The sequence below is a fragment of the Castor canadensis genome, chromosome 14 (assembly GCF_047511655.1).
Source record: "Castor canadensis chromosome 14, mCasCan1.hap1v2, whole genome shotgun sequence".
Classification (NCBI taxonomy): Eukaryota; Metazoa; Chordata; class Mammalia; order Rodentia; family Castoridae; genus Castor; species Castor canadensis.
Window position 1 is genome coordinate 136488 of NC_133399.1, and position 18243 is coordinate 154730.

At 61.9% G+C, this 18243-nt stretch overlaps 2 protein-coding genes across 5 annotated transcripts in view; one reads left to right on the top strand and one right to left on the bottom strand.

Annotated features, from left to right (window-relative positions):
- The first annotated feature begins 273 nt into the window (after positions 1 to 273).
- LOC109698599 (procollagen galactosyltransferase 1) lies at positions 274 to 11446 on the top strand. The gene is made up of 12 exons (XM_020182931.2): positions 274 to 694; positions 1416 to 1526; positions 1966 to 2083; positions 4556 to 4690; positions 5694 to 5898; positions 7041 to 7160; positions 8477 to 8553; positions 8635 to 8741; positions 8956 to 9088; positions 9545 to 9672; positions 10065 to 10271; positions 10354 to 11446. The coding sequence occupies exons 1-12, from the start codon at positions 417 to 419 to the stop codon at positions 10619 to 10621; spliced, it is 1887 nt and encodes a 628-aa protein (XP_020038520.2). The 5' UTR covers positions 274 to 416; the 3' UTR covers positions 10622 to 11446.
- Positions 11447 to 12781: 1335 nt separating this feature from the next.
- Positions 12782 to 18243, bottom strand: part of LOC109698334 (protein unc-13 homolog A) — a 44554-nt gene continuing 39092 nt past the window's right edge. For all 4 annotated transcript variants that reach the window (XM_074053505.1, XM_074053501.1, XM_074053502.1 and 1 more), the window contains 3 exons: positions 16208 to 16300; positions 15520 to 15679; positions 12782 to 14855 (listed from right to left, as the gene is read on the bottom strand). In XM_074053505.1, coding sequence (XP_073909606.1) covers positions 14555 to 14855; positions 15520 to 15679; positions 16208 to 16300 — 554 coding nt within the window. In that variant the 3' untranslated portion in view covers positions 12782 to 14554. The remainder of the gene's footprint in view (positions 14856 to 15519; positions 15680 to 16207; positions 16301 to 18243) is intronic.

Sequence of the window (18243 nt, forward strand, 5' to 3'; positions counted from 1 at the left end):
CCCGGCGGCGACATCTGTGCTGCAGACAAGGAAAGTGAGGCTCGGGTTTTTTGTTCCTAACCAGCCCCGTCCTTCTAAATCTAACACGCACAGACATTGGACATGCTGGAAGGCAGCAGGCCAAGTCCGCGTTCAGAGCTCTCTATGCCTTTAAGGCGGGACGGGGGCGGGGCGTCTGAGGCGGGCCTGCGAGCTGACGTCACGAGGGGCGGGCCTGTGTTGTCGGAGGGTAAGTGGCGCCCTGGCTCTTCAAGGCGTCGGGAGGTGAGGCCTGGGAGGCGCGTTCACTTCACGCCAAGCGCGCTCCTCCCCTTTAAATCGGGCGTCAGGGCGGGACCCGGATGACCGCTGACCCCCTTTAAGGCGCGGCCCGCGTCCGCCGGCAGAAAAGCGGCTTAAAGGCGACGCGTGGCGCGATGGCGGCGGCCGGGCGCGGAAGCCGGCGGCGGGGGGCGTCCGCGCTCCCGAGGTCGCTGCTGTTCCCGCTGCTGTTGCTGCTGTTGGCGCCGCCGCCTCCGTCCGGCCCGCGCGGCGCCGCCGCCTACTTCCCCGAGGAGCGCTGGAGCCCGGAGTCGCCGCTGCAGGCGCCGCGCGTGCTCGTGGCGCTGTTGGCCCGGAACGCGGCTCCGGCGCTGCCCGCCACGCTCGGCGCCCTGGAGCGGCTGCGCCACCCGCGGGAGCGCACGGCGCTGTGGTGAGGCCGCGGGGCCCCGTGGGTCCCCCGTGTGTCCCCCCATCTGGGTCCACAGGGTCCTCACCAGGTCTCCCTGGTGCCCCCTGCTGCCCCCAGCACTGTCACCTGCACTGTCCCCGCCGGAATGGCCGGGTCCCGGGGGCCACAAGGGAGGGCAGAGCCCCGAGGCCTCAGCGTCCTCCGGTGGAAAGGGGGTGTTTGGGGTCGTCTTTGAAGGTTAACCACCCTTGTGGGGGCTCGAGCCGGTGACCACTGCTCGGTACAGCGTTGTCGTCGTCGTCGTCGCTGGTGCCAGGCTTGTGGACTTACCTTTATCTGGAGAATGAGTTCGGGACCGATCGTCCCCACTCTGCACGGTCCCAAGCACGCAGGTGGTGCTGAGCGAGCGTTTGTCGAATGAATGAGTGATCGCAGCCCGCGGTGAGGCGGTATCACTGGTGGAAAGGGATGAAGGCAGGTGGGGTGGGGTTTCTGCAAAGTTGCTAAGTTGCGTGCCGTCGATGCTGAGTGAGGTATAAAATCCTAGGAATGAAACCCACTAACATCCCAAGCCACACTCACTGGGTGCCCAGCAAACTGCAGCCTGTTCCCAGTGGGGAAACTGAGGCACGCCTTGTCCAGTCTGCGGAGCTGGCAGAAGGAGGATATGGAGCCCGGTCGCCGAGCTGGGGCTCCGTCCTTCTGGTCCCCTCAACCGTTCTGACGGGCACTGTGCCCGCAGGGTGGCCACCGACCACAACGTGGACAACACATCCGCGGTGCTGCGGGAGTGGCTGGTGGCCGTGAAGGACCTGTACCATTCCGTAGAGTGGCGGCCTGCGGAGGAGCCCAGGTGAGCGGCAGGTGACCGCTGTGTCTGTGACATGTCCTCCATGGCCTGTGTGGTCCTGGTCAGGGCCGGACCTCAGCCGGGGACGCGACGTGCTGACTGCAGATCGGCCACGGGCCTCCGGCCTGACCTTTGTCCACGGTCACCTCCTGCTTCGTCCCCTCCGCTCAGCTCCCCCGAAGACGGACGCCCTGCTGCCTGCGCCCTCTGAGCGTCCGAGTTCCTCTGCCTCCAGTTCTCGTCCTGTCCGCTGTCCCTCCACGTCGGGGGTCTCGATGGTCACTCGGAGCTTTTCTCCCGCCTCTCAGTGTCCGGCTTTCTGCGCTCCGGCATTTGCCTGAGCCGCGCCAGCCGGGGACCCGCGGCCTGTCCTCCATGTCCCTCTGTCCCAGCCTCCGCTCCAGGCCCCTTGTCGTGTCACCTCACCGCTGTGTCCTTGCAGGTCCTACCCGGACGAGGAGGGCCCCAAACACTGGTCCGACTCTCGCTATGAACACGTCATGAAGTTGCGCCAGGCGGCCCTGAAGTCCGCCCGCGACATGTGGGCAGACTACATCCTGGTCAGTGTCCGGGAGGCCAAGGGCAGGGCAGGGGGGAAACCGAGGCTCAGAAGGAGGGGACACAGCTGTGTCAGGGAGGAGCTGGGGTTCTCCCTCCTGGACCACCTGGGTTTTGTGCCTGTGATGGCAGCACTGGGGGCATGGGGACAGGAGGACACTGAGTTCCTGTGGAACTCAGTGACAGGGACAGGAGCCACCACTGGCTCCTGGTGGACAATCGCCTGTCCTGTAACCTGGGACTCGGAGCCAAATTGGAGCATGCAGTCCTTGGTGTCACATTGTAAAGGTCACCGTGCTTTATTTTGCTTCTTTTTACACAAGCTGTGAAACTTATTTGCTGGAGAAAATGTAAAGAAAAAAATAAGCTTAAAAAAGCAAACCTAACGTCACCTCCAGGGAACCCGTTTGGGGCTGTTCGATTTCATTGAGGTGCAATTTGCACATCGTGACATTAATCACTTTATAGTGCACAGTGCAGTGGCCTTGGCGCCGTGGCGAGGCTGTGTGACCTCCCCCTCTGTTTGGGTCCAGAATCGTCCATCCCCGAGCCCCCACTCGTCTTCCTGTCCCGTGGGTTTGCAGTTCTGGACGTTTCCTATCAACGGGTCACGCGCTGTGTGCCCTCTGTGTCTGGCTCTGTCACTCAGTGTCACGTTTTCAAGGTGTGTCCACGTTGTAGCAGAGACGGACGGTTTGCTTTTCATGGCCGAGTAATATTCCGTTGCACTGAGGGACACTTGGGTTCGTGTCCCCCTCCAGCTTGGGTTTATATGCTCAGGAACTGGGCAACATGCGGCATCTGTGTTTTATTTTTGGGGGAACCGCCAGGCTTCTCCAGCTATCCTGCATATATGCAAAGCTCACAGATTCTGACATCCCGGGGCACGTGGTGTGAAGCTTGTCCCAGGCTCGGCTGCTCTGCCCAGCCAGGCTTGCCACGTGGGAACTCTGTCCTGTCCCCAGTGACAACGGGATTCAGGTTTTGTTGTTTGTGGCTGTCGGTCCACACTCTAAAAGTACTGCAGAGAGCATAGCTGTGGACCAGGTGCATGAAAAAAAAAACCTAAAACGCCTTCCTAGTCCAGGCTGTGCAGACTTACCCGAATCGCGAGGGAGTGGTTCAGTTTTGGATCTGGGGACATTTCGCAGACACGATGATACGTCCTGGGGATGGGAATTTGTGTTCACACAACCCAAGTGTGGGTTTATACAGTTTTGCTGGGGTGAAATCCGGGGCTGCCTGGCGCCCACACCGAGCGACTCCAGCCCTCGGGTTGGGGACTGGGTCCTCGCCGCACAGCTCAGGCCGGCCTGGAACTCACCTTCTGAGCACTGGGGTCAGAGCCGAGGCCCTAGCACCAGCTTTTGCAATACGTTCAATAATTTTGTGTGTGAAACAAGCCATAGTCTCTCCTGTCACCCGCCCCGTGGAAAGCGTTGGTGACTGGTTTATGGTGCTCCTAGTCCATTTGCGTTGCTGTAAGGAAATGCCTGAGCTGGGAACTTTATACAGAAAGGTTTATTGCGCTCAGAGTTCAAGATCTGGTGCCCTGTGCGTGGCCACTGGTGTCACCACAGTGGCGGGGCACTTGCTGAGGAAGTCACAGGGTGACACAGGAAGCCGGAGAGTCAGGAAGGGGCCAGTTTTGTTCTTGTGACAACCCATCCTGCAGGAAGTAACCAAGGTGCTGGAGAACCGCATTAATCCCTTCCATGGCTCCGCCCCAGTGACCTCATCACCTCCCCGGGCCCCGCCTCTTAAAGGTCCTGCCACGCCCAACATCACCCCTGGGCTGGCAGCTGAACCACGTGAACTCTGGGGACACTCAGCACCCCAGAACCATAGTACTGGGGACTGGGCTCGCCCTGCCCGACGACCTCGCCAGTGACTCAGGAATGCCCGAGTACACACGGCCGTGCACACCTGGGTAGCAACACGTTATATTTTTTCTTTTGGCCGTACCAGGGTTCGAACTCCAGCCCTTGTGCTGGACGGGCAGGCATTCTGCCCGTGAGCTATGCCAGCAGTGCTTTTGCTGTGTTATTTTTCGGGTGGGTCTTGCATTTGCGCTGAGGGCTGGCCTCAGACCTTGATCCTCCTACCTCTGCCTCCCGAGTGCCCGGGTCACAGGTGAGCGCCATCACACCTGGCCATATGGCTCATTCTTTGGCAGGTGCTCTGTGGCTGGAGCCACCCCTCCAGTCCCTTTTGCTCTGGTTATTTTGGAAATGGGATCTCCAGGACCATTTGTCCAGGCTGGCCTCTAACTGTGATCCTCCCCATCTCAGCCTCCCAAGCAGCTGAGATTACAGATGTGAGCACTGGTGCCTGGCCACGTGGCTCATTCCTGAGGGCACAGTGGGGCCGCCAATGTCCTCATCACCCCACGGCCCTGGTCTTGGCCCCAGTTCTTCTGAGATGTGACTGACCACGCTTGCCGGCCACGCTGATGGCCTGTGTCTGTCTTGCAGTTTGTGGACGCTGACAACCTAATCACCAACCCCGACATGCTGAGTCTGCTCATCGCAGAGAACAAGACGGTGGTGGCGCCCATGCTGGACTCCCGGGCTGCCTACTCCAACTTCTGGTGTGGAATGACGTCCCAGGTAGGCTAGGACCTGGAAAGTGGGGGCCCGGCCAGAGTCACCTTGACAAGGCTGCCGAGGAGGGTCCAGGGCCATCTTCTCCAAACCGGAGGACCTGACCTGTCTGTGTGCAGGCAGGGGCAGGGGGGTGTTGGGGCCGAGCTCAGGCCTGGCTGGATCCAGAAGTGACCTCATCCTCAGGCTGCTCGGAGCCCACGCTGATTGGCTCCTCTCCAGCCTCCTCCCCTCTCCTGAGCCAGTTAGGAAGCCAGGGAAGTGCAAGGCTCTGATTGGCCAGGCTGGGTTGCATGTCCCACCCCCAGGGTTGAGTCTGGGGTTCCAGGCAAAGCTTGAAGAGGGGGAACCAGTGCTGCCCTGTGTCCTGCTGGATTTTCTTTGGGGTGCTGCTGGGGGAACCCCAGGCCTTGCATGTGCTAGGCCAGTGCTCACCACTGAGCACCCCAGCCATCTTTCTATTTCAGAGAACTGAGATTCATACAACGTAAATTCACTTTTTTTTTTTTTTGCTGCACTGGGGTTTGAACTCAGGGCCTACATCTTGAGCCATTTTTTTGTGATGGGTGTTGTTTTGCGATAGGGTCTCGAGAACTGTTTGCCCGGGTTGGCCTCGAACTGTGATCCTCCTGACCTCTGCCTCCTGAGTAGCTGGAATGACAGGCGCGAGCCACCGGTGCCCACTCAAATTTACCGTTTTCAAGTGAAGCACGTAGTGCTCTTATTTCTTCAAATAGCTGTGGAAATCTAAACGTGATTTGCCGACATGTACCCGGGGCACAGGAGAGAGGAGGCAGCCCCACGCTCAGATACATAAGCTTTCCTGAGGTCCCTCGGGCCTGTCACATTTCTGTGTGCCGGGGGCCCACGTTGGAGAGGCCTCTTCCCGTGCTTCATGGGGGTCTGCGGGTGGCCCTTTGGTGTCCGCCATGGCTCCTGGAGGCCCTGGGGTGCAGCCAGGCCGCCTCGGCTGCCCTAGACTTGTCCTCCCGGGTTCCCCTCCTCACAGGGTTACTACCGCCGCACGCCCGCCTACATCCCCATCCGCAAGCGGGAGCGCCGGGGCTGCTTCCCCGTGCCCATGGTGCACTCCACCTTCCTCATCGACCTGCGCAAGGCCGCCTCCCGGAGCCTGGCCTTCTACCCGCCGCACCCCGACTACACCTGGTCCTTTGACGACATCATCGTCTTCGCCTTCTCCTGTAAGCAGGCAGGTGAGGAGGAGCGGGGTCTGACGTCCCCAGGGGGCCACGCTGGGCAGGAACCAAATCAGTGGGATGCGGGGCCCGCTTCAGGAACGGCTGCATCCAGGCGCTCAGGGTGCCATTTGCCTCGGACCTGGTCGCGGACTGATCTCCATCCTGACGCTTTTCCGTCTTCTCCCAGTTTCTGTGGTTGAGCCCATCTTACTTTTTTATTGTTTTTATTTTTGGGGGTGATCCTCTTAATCTCAGCCTCCCAGGTAGCTGGGGTCACAGGCGTGGCCACCAGCACCCGACTGAGCCCGTGAGAATTGTAAGCATCGCCCCCCTTCTGGAGAGGATTCCTGAAACGCACTGGTACCCAGCTCTGCGTGGTACACTCGTCCAGACCTGTCAGCGTGACAGGACGATTTCAGCAGTGTACTTCCTACTCTGAAAATTACCTCCACAGGCAGAGAGGCCGCACGTGTTCCCCCAGCACAGCACAGGGGAGGCCCTGATTCGATCCCCCGCACCAAAAAAAAAAATTCTAAATTATTTCTGGAGTTTTCCACGAAACAGTTTCACAGTACAGTTCACTGTGGGCCACTGAAAACCCGAAGTGAAACCTGATGGGGTGGGGGTGGGGGGGAGCAGCTGGAATTAGGAATAAAACAATTTAAAGAAAAAGGGGGGGCCGTGCACTGTCTTGTGACACCCCGAAGCAGAAGTCACACTGGGCCACTTCTGTCTGTGGCCTCAAAGAAAGAACAATTTTTTTTGTTGACTTGGCAGCATTGGGGTTTGAACTCAGGGCTTGCTAGGCAGGTCTCTACCACCTGAACCACTCCACCAGCCAAGGAGCAATTCTTACATTTTTAAAATTGGTTGCAGTGAAAACTCAGAAGAACAGTATTTCGCAGCTGTGAACAGAGTTTGAGATTTATGTCTGAGTCCCCCAAACCCAGGCGTGGGGGTTCTGTGGTTGTACTTGGAGCCTGGGCCTCACTGTGCACCCAGGCTGCCTGCAACCTGTGATCCTGAGCCCTGGGGTCCCAGGTGTGACCACCAGCCAGGCCACCCCGGATCCGCTGTGGCCTGTGGCCGGGCTCCAGCGCCACCCGTCCAAGGTGGCCATCAGCGCCCGGCCTGACCGCCCCTGTTCGCTGGTGCAGAGGTGCAGATGTACGTGTGCAACAAGGAGGCGTACGGCTTCCTCCCCGTGCCGCTGCGCGCCCACAGCTCGCTCCAGGACGAGGCCGAGAGCTTCCTGCACGTGCAGCTGGAGGTCATGGGTGAGTCCTTCGCGCACCGGACGCTTGTTGCGTTAGCCTCAGGAAATTCAGCTGGAAAGGCTCAGTTAAACACAGTTTTTCTTGGGGATCAGCCCCAGGACCTCCGTGGCCACCGAAGTCTGCGGGTGTCAGTCCCTTCCTTGATGTGGCCATGGTGTCTGGACGCACAGCCACTGTAGTCACCTCTGGACTCAGGACCCAGTGCAAGTGGCCGCTCCTCATTGCAGTTTTAACAAGGAGAGAACAGTCAGACCGGGCAGAGAAAGTGCAGGCCCGGAGCTGCCCGTCCGTCCTCTGTCATCTGCTGGACTCGTTATCTTTCCCCACAATGGCACCAGTGACATGCAAGGTGACCCACCCACGGTGGGGGCGCTGCCAGGCCTGAGTGTCCCGTTTTTCTTTTGTTTCGGGTTTTTTGTGGTGCTGGGGTTTGAACTCAGGGCCTTCACATTGAGCCCCTCCATCAGCCCTTTTTTGTGGTGGGTTTTTTCAAGATAGGGTCTTGAGAACTATTTGCCTGGGCTGGTTTCATACTGCGATCTTCCTCATCTCTGCCACCTGAGTAGCAGGGACTACAGCCGTGAGCCACCAGTGCCTGGTGGTGTTTTTATTGGGGGTCTGTCCAGGTCCCACCCTGCATGGCAGACACTTTGCTCGAGCCACGCCTCTGGTCTGTATTTTTATTTTTATAATCACTGTGTCAGTCTTGGAACCAAAGAGGCTGCATTCAGAGGGTACCTCATGTCTCCATCTCCGCACCCCACCCTGTAAGGAGCCTGTTTCCCTACAAGGTCACACTGAGGTCCTGAGCATAGCTTTTTTTGGGGGGACAGTCCATCTGCGGCACCCTGGCTGATCTCCTGGTATCTCAGTGAAACCCGAGTTTATTAGCACGCTTTGTGGTTGAGGAAAGGCAAGGCCCCCCAACCAGCTGACCATCAATTCTTTGTTCATGCTGTGAGCAGTTACTGACCACCCACTGTGTACCAAGCCCTGTGTTGGGCGCTGGGCCTCGCTAACAGACCCCATGTCCTCTGAAGGGGGCTCACGGAGGGGGAGACTTGGGGTCAGACCGAGAAGAGCAAGGCTGGGTTGGTGGAGTCCAGCAGAGATGCCCGACCCAGTCCAGGGTGGTGTGGGGACCCCCGTGTCCCCAAGGTGTCATAGCTGAGGGTGTAAGGGGGGGAGGAGGGTGTTCCAGGAGAAGCCAGAATACTACAGGGCCCGAGGTAGGTGTCTGTGGGGGACCAGCACTGTGGGGGACAGCGGGAATATGGGGAGGTGACCTCAAGCATCCCTGGCTTCTCTGCCCGCAGTGAAACACCCGCCCGTGGAGCTCTCCCGCTTCATCTCTGCGCCCACCAAGACCCCCGACAAGATGGGCTTCGACGAGGTGGGCTGGCTTCCCTGGGGGAGGTGGGGGCCGAGGACCCCCGTCCCAGGGCCCCAGCGAGGTGGCGTCCGTGTCCCGCAGGTCTTCATGATCAACCTGCAGAGGCGAAAGGACCGGCGGGAGCGCATGCTGCGCGCCCTGTGGGAACAGGAGATCAAGTGCCGCCTGGTGGACGCGGTGGACGGCAAGTGAGCGAGGGCCGGGGGCGGGGCGGGGGGCGGGACGGGTGGGGGAGGGGCACAGGAGGGGACGGGGCGCAGACACCGCAGGGTGTGTGCGGACATGGAGGGGGCAGTTGTGCCTCAGTGTGCCCTGGCCAGCTGCACCCAGGCAGGCCTAGTACTGTGGGCTGGCGGCAGAAGGACGGTGGATGGGGTGCTCTTCTGACCCCTCTCCCCCCAGAGCCATGAACACCAGCCAGGTGGACGCCCTGGGTATCCAGATGCTGCCGGGCTACCGGGACCCGTACCACGGGCGGCCGCTCACCAAGGGCGAGCTCGGGTGCTTCCTCAGCCACTACAACATCTGGAAGGAGGTGGGCCCCTTGCTCTCGGCCAGCGGCGTGGGGACAGGTGGCCGCCCTGGTGGCTGCGGCGACTGAACCCTCTGGTTTGTCCCGAGCACCTGTCAGTGGACTGGGGAGCTCCGAGAGCAAGACAGGCACTGCCCGGCCTGGGCCTCAGTGTCCCCAGCTGACAGGGACACCCTCGGGCAGGCGTGGAGGATGGCAGGTTCACCAAGACGACCTGCAAATGGGAGCGGGAGGGAGACACAAAGTGGTGACTGTCGTGTGTCACGGGGCGCCCAGAGCTCCTGCGTGTCCTCAGCGCGTGGCGTGGGATGGTCATGGGGGCATTTGAGCCGCGGCCTGAGGCCGGGCAGGCCTGGCGGGGCGGGCAGCGGAGTCCAGGGCGCCGTGGAGGGCGGGGAGGCGTGCAGGGCTCAGCCAGCTTGGGGCCGGGTCCCCGTCACCTGCCGGCCATTCCCTCAGGTTGTGGCCCGTGGGCTGCAGAAATCCCTGGTGTTCGAGGACGACCTGCGCTTCGAGATCTTCTTCAAGAGGCGCCTGATGAACCTCATGCGGGACGTGGAGCGGGAGGGCCTGGACTGGGACCTCATGTGAGTGGGGCGCCGAGAGCCCCGGGCCCGGGCCTGGGGGCGTGGCCAGCGGGGTGGGCGTGGTCAGGGTTGGGGGCGTGGCCCTGCTCTGGGGTCAGGCCATCTTTCGCCCCCTCCCTCCTTCCCTCTTCCTGGCCTTGCCCCCGCCTCGGTCCTGTGGACCCGGCTGCTGACCGGTCGGGGCTGCACCCCTTCCTCCTGGCCGCGCCCCGCAGCCCCGCGAGCGCAGAGCAGCCTCAGCATCCCGGTGCCCCTGCTCCCCGCACCCCTAACTCCCCCTTGGCGCCCCAAACACGCAGCACCTGCTGCCCCCCGGGCCCGAAGGCCCAGCCGGAGCCGCGGCCCGCGCCGTGCCCACTGGGACGGGCAGGTGACCCCGATTGTACCCGCAGCTACGTGGGCCGCAAGCGCATGCAGGTGGAGCAGCCCGAGCAGGCCGTGCCCCGCGTGCGGAACCTGGTGCAGGCCGACTACTCGTACTGGACGCTGGCCTACGTGATCTCCCTGCAGGGCGCCCGCAAGCTGCTGGCCGCGGGGCCGCTGGCCAAGATGCTGCCGGTGGACGAGTTCCTGCCGGTCATGTTCGACAAGCACCCGGTGTAAGGGCGGCGCGCGGGCCGGGGCCGGGGAGCTGCGGGCCGGCCGGGTCCCCGTCCCGCGCTGACGCCGCCCGCCCCGCAGGTCCGAGTACAAAGCGCGCTTCTCCCCGCGCGACCTGCGCGCCTTCTCCGTGGAGCCGCTGCTCGTGTTCCCCACGCACTACACGGGGGACGACGGCTACGTGAGCGACACGGAGACCTCGGTCGTGTGGAACGACGAGCGCGTGAAGACCGACTGGGACCGCGCCAAGTCCCACAAGATGCGGCGGCAGCAGGCGCTCAGCCGCGAGGCCGAGAACGCGGACGTGCTGCAGTCGCCGCTGGACAGCGCGGCCCGCGACGAGCTCTAGCCCCGCGCCCCGCGCCCCGCGCCCCGCTCAGCGCTCGCGCGCATTAATGCGGCGCCTACTGTTTAAGGGGTGGGCGGGGGTGGGAGCAGGGCCTCTGAGCGCTTAGTAGGTGCCTGCTGTGTGACAGGCACAGCGACTCCCGGTATGGCTCGATGACAGGTCCAGGTCCGAGCAGATCGAGTCGGGTTTTCGGGGCGCCCAGGCATCGTTAAGGGGTGACCAGTATTTATTGGGGTGCCTGACGTGGGGGGAGCTGAGCGGCACCGGAGCGGCCATGGGCCCCTCGCCCTTCACGTTGGGCACCTGCTGTGTGCCGGGTCGCACGCCGGGTGCCAGGACGCAGCAAGCGTTTGTTGAGCACCCACTGTGAGGGGGACCTGCTCGACCCCCAGTTGGGTTGAATGGCTGAACCCCTGCCTGCGTGCAGACCCCCCACACACACTGCCCGGAGGAAGGACACCGTCCCCCGCCTGGGGTCGCCGCCGGGTCCCAGTGGCCGCATGTCAGGTCCCCTGGGCCGGGGCGCAGGGCAGTGGGGCTGGGTCTCCCTTGCCTGCTCTGGCTGCATGTGCTTGGCGTCCCTGTCCTTACGTCTCAGGTGTGGGGTCTCCTGTATTGTCAGGTCCCTGTTGGGGGGAGGTCGTGTGTCTGGGGCTCTGTTGCTTTGGGGCGCTGTCCTTGCCCCGGGCAGGACGTTCCCAGCAGTGACCCCGGGGTCCTCGTGCCTTAAAGCCAAACCAGCGAGGACGACACCACCCACCCGCTCGCGGGGTCAGGTCTTGAATGACTTGCTTATTTTTTTATTAAATTCTGGTTTTTCACTGACATCTGAGGTCTGGCTTGCTGTCTGGAAGCCTTCCGCCTCCCTCAGCCCCAGCGGCTGCTCAAGGCCGGGCATGGAGGCTTACGCCTATAATCCCAGCCATGTGGGGCGGAGGCTCTGGGTGCAGACGACAGACCTGCGCAAACATGGAGGCCCTGCCTGGAAAATAAGTAAACCACAAAAGGCGGGGGCCTGGCTCAGTGGACAGAGCGACTGCCTGACTTCAGACCCAGGCGCCTGCAAAAACCAAACCAGAGCAAGACCAAAGCTCGAGGGTGCTTTTCACAAAGGTCACGGATGGTGCGGGGGGATGAGAACCCTCCCAGCAAAACCAGCCCCATCCCAGGCGGGCTCCTACGCTGCTGGTTAAACCCTCCCGGCCTCACCCACTTGCATGAGAAATACAGCAGGTCCCCAGTGTCCCCGGAACCGGCTCTAGGACCCCCCCCCCAAATCCCAAACTCCGCAAATGCTTGGTCACCTCTGGATTTAGAACCCTGCTACAAAATGACTGCTGGTGCGAGGCTGTCACAATGTGTCACTTAAGGAAATCGAAGACGTCTGTGAGGTCAACAAGCATGGACGCGGGTGTTTGTACCCCATTTTCCCCTCGTGGGTGGCTGGGCCCAGGATGGCCGCGCACAGGGGCAGGGGACTGTGAACCCATTAAACACGACCGTGGCTCCTGGCGAGCACGGGGGAAGCCCGGGTTCAGCCTCAGTTCCAGGAAAATAAAAATAAAAACCTCTCAGGCTTTCTGCAAGAGTGGCTTGAGACTGCGACGCTGCTCCAGGTCAGGTCACCAAGGCCACTCCATTGTGAGGACTGGGCACCGTCCCCCTTCTCTCTCACCAATTTTTTTTTTTGAGATGGGGTCTCTCTCACCATGTAGCCCAGGCCCCTTCGCACGCCCGGGCTCATGGCGCCTCCGCACACCTGGTGAAGGACACCGCTGCGCTAGGGAGGCAGAAGAATGACGAGTTCCAGGCCGGCCTGGGCTGCAGTCAGACTTGTGTCTCAAAAAGCGAATCAAGAAACAAGCAAGCAGTCAAGTAACCTGCACGGTGGCCGCCGCTGGCCCTTCACGCATCCTTTTCCCCTGCTGCATACTATTCCTTCAACCCAGGCACAAGCGACAGCTCCCCAGGGCGTCAGTCGGGAGCGGAACTGCCGAGTTTGGGGAAAACCCCGAGGTTTGAGCCTCTTTTTGTCCCACCTTTAGCTCAGCTTAGGGAAGTGGGGTTTTCGCCTTTTAGCGACTTCTGGTGCAAGGCCCCCCCCCCACGGTCCCCGCGCTCGTGACGGGGACGCAAGGACACCAGGCACCCAGGCTGTGAGCGGTTCCTGTTTTTTTTTTAATGTCTGCTGTTAATAAAATGTTGTACAGAAACCAAAATGTCCGAGGTGCAAAACATCTCAACGCCATGCACGCGCGGCCTGGGTCACAGGCGTCGGACGACATTGGAAAAGGGAGACAACAGGGACAACAAAGCCAACGTCGCTCGCATTCGCAGTCACATGCTGAGGAAGGCGGGGCGGGTGCAGGGTCGGGGGTCTCACTCGACAGCGTCCGTTTTTCTTTTTCTTACAAAATAAAGGCGAAGAGGAAACGGAGGGGGCAGCGGGGACGGCTTTGGTCCTGAACGATTCTTAGGAGCCGCGAGGGGCGGGGGCGATCGGAGGCCCCGCCCATCCGACGAGGCCACGCCCACCGGCTGGGGGCGGGGCCTGCGGGCGGAAGTTTTTTTGCATCTCTGATGGGAACGGGTTGGGGAGCTCGGGCCCAGATGCGGGGTGCGGACGGCGCCCCAGCCCCTGTCGCCCGCGGTGCCCGCGGCCCACGTCCCGGAGCGGCCCGTGGGGTGGCGCCTCCCACGGGCCCCGGCGTTGGCACGAGGCACGCGCACGTGGCGTGAGGTTGGACCGCGGGAGGGGCGGGTGGAGAGGACCCGAGGGCCGGGGGCCGTGAGATGTTTCGACGGACGAGCAGGAGCTCTCGGGTGAGGACGCGAGGGCTCTGCACAACCTCAGCCTGCAAGTCGCAGCAATTCACTCAACAAACGGCCCTGGAGCCGCAGCCCCGTCCGCCACCTTGGGCGAAGGTCGGTCTGCCGCGGGGACCCGCAGCTGGAGAACCGACCGTGCCTGGCTTCAGGGACACCGGACGCTGGCGGTCAGGAGGCCATGGCCACGGACCTGGATGCGCGGCGCCGGGGACCCCGGATCCTCCCGGAGGTCACCGCATCTACAGCGCCGCACCTCCCGCGGCCGTGCCCACCGGGCCGCTCTTCCCCCGCGTCCACTCCACGTGTGCCCGGCCGGGGCGGAACCTTCCCCGCAAGCCCGGAAACGCGAGCCGCCGCCCAGCCGGACACCCGACTTCGCTGAAGGGGAACGGGGCGCTGCCCGGCGTCGGAGGAGACGCTGGGACTCAAGCTGCGCGCGCCCGAGTTCTCACGCGGACGCGCGCACGCACAGCGCGCGCACGCAGCGCACACACACTCACGCAGCCGCGCGCCGGGGCTCTGCTGTCCCCTATCTGGGGAAAGGGCACCGCCCGGCTCTGGGGGCCCCCGAGTCGCTGCTCTGGGTCAGGAGTGGGCGGAGGGCAGGGGTGTCGCTTGGCAACCAGAGGGGGCGCGGTGGGGGCCCGGGCTCCCCTGGTAGAAAACGGGGCGCCCTGGGAGATTAGCAGCCTGGGGGGAGCTGGGCAGGCGGGGTCAGCGACAGGGAAGGCCTCGAACCGGGAACCCGGCCTCAGTCTCGCCGTCCGTCCGTCCGTCCGTCCCACGGGCTGTGGGACTCCACGGCAAGGACTGGGTTGCTGAGGGGATGGGGGCCCGGAGCCGCCCGGCCCGTGGAGGCGCCCGAGGGCGCATGTGCTTTTGAAGTCCCGGCCTCCCGCCCAGTTTTTTTGCACGACGCCGGGAAGGACCCCAGTGGCCCCCGGGGCGTCACGGCGCCCGCCCGGCAGTTGGCTCTGGGACCCTCTATGGCTTTTCAGGGACATGGCCTCGAGAGATGTGGCTTCTTCCTCCCGCGCCCTGGGCGAGGCTCCGCCCACCGCGCCCCGCCCCGGGGCGGTCCCCACGCTAAGCCCCGCCCCGCCGCTAGGGCGCAGGCGCGGCACCGCCCTCCTCGGCGGAGCGCGTGTCCGACTTGAGCTTGACGAACTCCTTGGCCACCTCGTCGTTGCTGCGCTGCGACAGGATGCGCAGCACCGTGAGTCCAGTGTCGTCCATGTGGATGCGGCGGCCGAGCGGCAGCCAGCAGGCGGCCGTCCCGCGCTGGGCCAGCTCCCGCAGCTGCAGCACGGCCAGCCCCACCGTGCGGTCCTCGCGCGCGAAGCAGTAGTCCTTCACGCACACCTGCAGCTCGTAGCACTCCGGGCCCGCGTCCGCGCTCAGTGTGCTGCGGGAGGGGCGGGGCGTGAGCGGGCCCCGCCCCGCCACCCACGTGACCGCACTCCAAGGCCACGCCCCCTCCCCCTAGGACCCTCAGCTTCTGGTGCCGGTGTCCCGCGCTCCGCTCGGTGCTGGGCCACGCCCTCATCCCCCCAGCTAGGCCGCCCCTGCCCGGTCCTCTTCCTAGCCAGCCCCGGCCCTCCACCCCCTCCAGACGTCACCCCCACCCCCACCGTCACTCACAAGGTCACGCCCTAGTCGCCCCAGGTGACACCCTACACTCACTACCTGCCTAGTTTATCCCACCCACCCAACAAGGCCCTCTCCACTGAACCTTGCCCCACCCCCCATGTCCAGGCCATGTGTCCACCCGGAAATACCAGGGCCTTTGCCCTCCGCTAGAGAGAAGCCATCTTCGCTGGGTGTGCTGCCAACCCACGCCCGATTCAAGCTGCACTGCCGAGCACACTCCTCCAAATAACCTCCCACTGTCCTGACCCTGCCCATCCCCCCCTCTGGCCCTCTTCACCTCCCTCTCGTGACACCCACTCAGGTGACCACTATGCTGTCCCCTCACTGGGGCACTGGCCCATCAGACATCTTTCCTGTCCCGCGGGTGGGCCCTTGGTCCATCTGCCCCCACCCCGCCCCGGCAAGGCTCCCACACTCACAACTGGAAGCTCTCGTTGTATTTGGGGGCCCAGCTGTTGTTCTTGGATTTGGTGGCAAATTTTCGTTTCTTGTCACTGAGCTGGGGCCCAATGATGTTGACCTCAATGAACGGCCGGAAGATGCCAGAAGTCTGCCACTTGAGGTCGTTGGCAGCTACAACTGTTGGGGGACACAGAGGGGAGGCCTGGTCAGGGCCACCCTGTATAACCAAAATAGACGTCTGAAAGACTACATTTCCCAGGATGCACGTCTAGCTAGGTGTAGCCATGTGACTGAGTTTTGGCCAATGAGCTGTGACAGGAAGTGATGCACAGAAGTTCGCAGTGGGATTTAAAAGGCAGGGAGCCCTGGGCCTTCCCCAGCCCCTACCTGCAATGCTGCCCAGGGCTCTGTAGAGTAGTGTTCAACAAAAGATGGCAGGGGCCCAGATACAAAAATCAATTATAAATTGGAAATATTAGTTAAGGCAGCCCAGTATGTGTTCCAGTTAACAAAATTAAAGCTAGCAAAAGGGATGGGCTCCTGGATGCAGCCATGCCTGAAGCTGGCTACCTCCAGACTTTGTTTTCTAAACAAGTACAAAACAAAAAAAATTTTTTTGGCTTAAGCCACTTTGAGCTTGGTTTCTGCCTTCAAACCTGGTAACCCCTGGTGGAGGCATGCCCCCTCCCATCTGAGGCCACTCACCTTTTACTGTGACCTTCTGCTCCCCGGTTCCGGGGTGGGTGAACAGCTCAACGTGGACAGAGACTTCACCCACAGGGTCCTCCACACCTGAGCCTGGGCAGGTAGGAGACGATGTCTGATGTGAACTCTGCTTTCCCGCCAAGAAGGACCTTGGTCACCTCCACCCACCATGTGCTGGCAGCACCAGGTCATGGGCCTGTCAGGGCTTTGAAGGGGCCTGAATGGTGGGTGCCCTTAGGAAGCCACAAACCCGGGTGTGGGCCTTCCACTGCCTTGCTGTGTGGCCTATGGACGATTTCTCAGCCTCTTTGAGCCTAATATTGCCTTCCTCGTCCTCACCTCACTGTGGGCCATGTCACATCGTGGCCTTCTCTTATCACTCACTATCTCGTCCCTGGGTCTTTTTCTTTCCCCCTGTACTTGGGCTTGAACTCCAGGCCTTCACCTTGAGCCACTCCACCAGCCCTATTTATTATTTGCCTGGGCTGACTTCGAACTGTAAGTCACCTGATCTCTACCTCCTGAGTAGCCAGGATGACAGGCGTGAGCCACCGGCGCCGTCTTCTCTTAACTGCGACAGTGACTTTCCAGATGTGTGTCCCACACAAAAAGGCTCCTCACCCACTTTGGTCACTTTCTCCTCCCATGACCCTGTGACCCGCAGCATAGCTCTGACACCTTCTCTGTCCTCTCTGCCCATGTGCAGGGACACTGGACAACCCTACTGGCCGACGTCAAGACAACACAATCTGCCTGGACTCTTACAAGAGACCTCCCTATCTCTGTTTTCACCCTCAAAAACCCCAAGTCAGATCACGGCCCATGCTCAGAGCCCTCCATGGCCCCCTCTGTGGGACAGATCTTCGGGGTTCCTCCCAACAGGGCCCCCACTGTTGCTCTACCTATCTTCAATCCAGGCCCCACTGCCATGGCAGCTGACACTCTGGCCGCCTCACTTCTCAGGTGTCTTTTATCTCCCCTGCCCCTAGAGTCTCAAATTTCCACTGAAATTTGATTAATTACAGCTATCCAATCACAGCATGCCCCGCCCACAGCTTTCAGTGATTGGCTCAGGGTGGCCGGTGACCCACACTGGGCCAATAGGAGTTGGACCTGAGCGTTTGGCTGTAACTGGTAAGAAATGAGTCCTGGTTCTCTGGCTCAGCCAATAAGGAGAGAGCCCGCCCTACATAGGTTTCCATAGAGACAAACTGACCAATGGCATCGTTGGAGACCTGGCTCCAGCTATTCCTGCTGGTAACAAACCCCCAATCTTCCCTTGTCTGCTTCCGTAAGTGTCCTGAATAGTCTTATGGGGACTGACCAGGGGGCTGCACGAAAGCAGACATGTCCTCCTCATGGGGGGACATCCTGCCGGGCCTGTAGACCTGTGACCGCCAGCACCCCACCACGCCCCTCCCCACCCCCCCCCCAGGCAGCCTCCCAGTCTTGGAGCACCCCATGCATGGGGACAGGGACAGAGGGACAGTTGGAGGTGAAGGGGGAATGGGCTCAGTCAGAGGTTGATCCCAGTTACCTCTCACTGGTAGGAGTGGCTGAGGGTCAGGGAGCCTGGACACCCCCTTCAGCCCAGCACTGGGCCACATGCCCACCCAGGCCGCCCTTCTGGCCATGACAGCCCCTCCCCCCAGTCACATGCTCAGCCTCCCCTCCCCCAGGCCGATGCTCCATAGCAAGCTCAATCCGGGCCATGTATAGATGGGGTGCCAGGGAGTGAGACTGATGGTCAGGTGGAGGTCAGACCAAGGCGAAGCTAGTAAGAGGGGGGAAGAGGGCAGTGCTGGACGCCCCCATCCCATGGTTTGCTGGTTCCACAGCAAAGGGGCTCCCGGGCTCTCCGTCCCCCACACCACCCACTACCCCCAAGCCCGGACTCTGACAGAGCTTCCTGGGCAGTGGGTTTCCTCTGACATGGACCCTCCTCGTGTATAGACGGCACGTCTTGTGGAGCAGCTGGGGACGTTTGGTGTTTTAGCCAAGAGTCTGGCCATGGGGCCCAGGCTGGCCCTGACTAG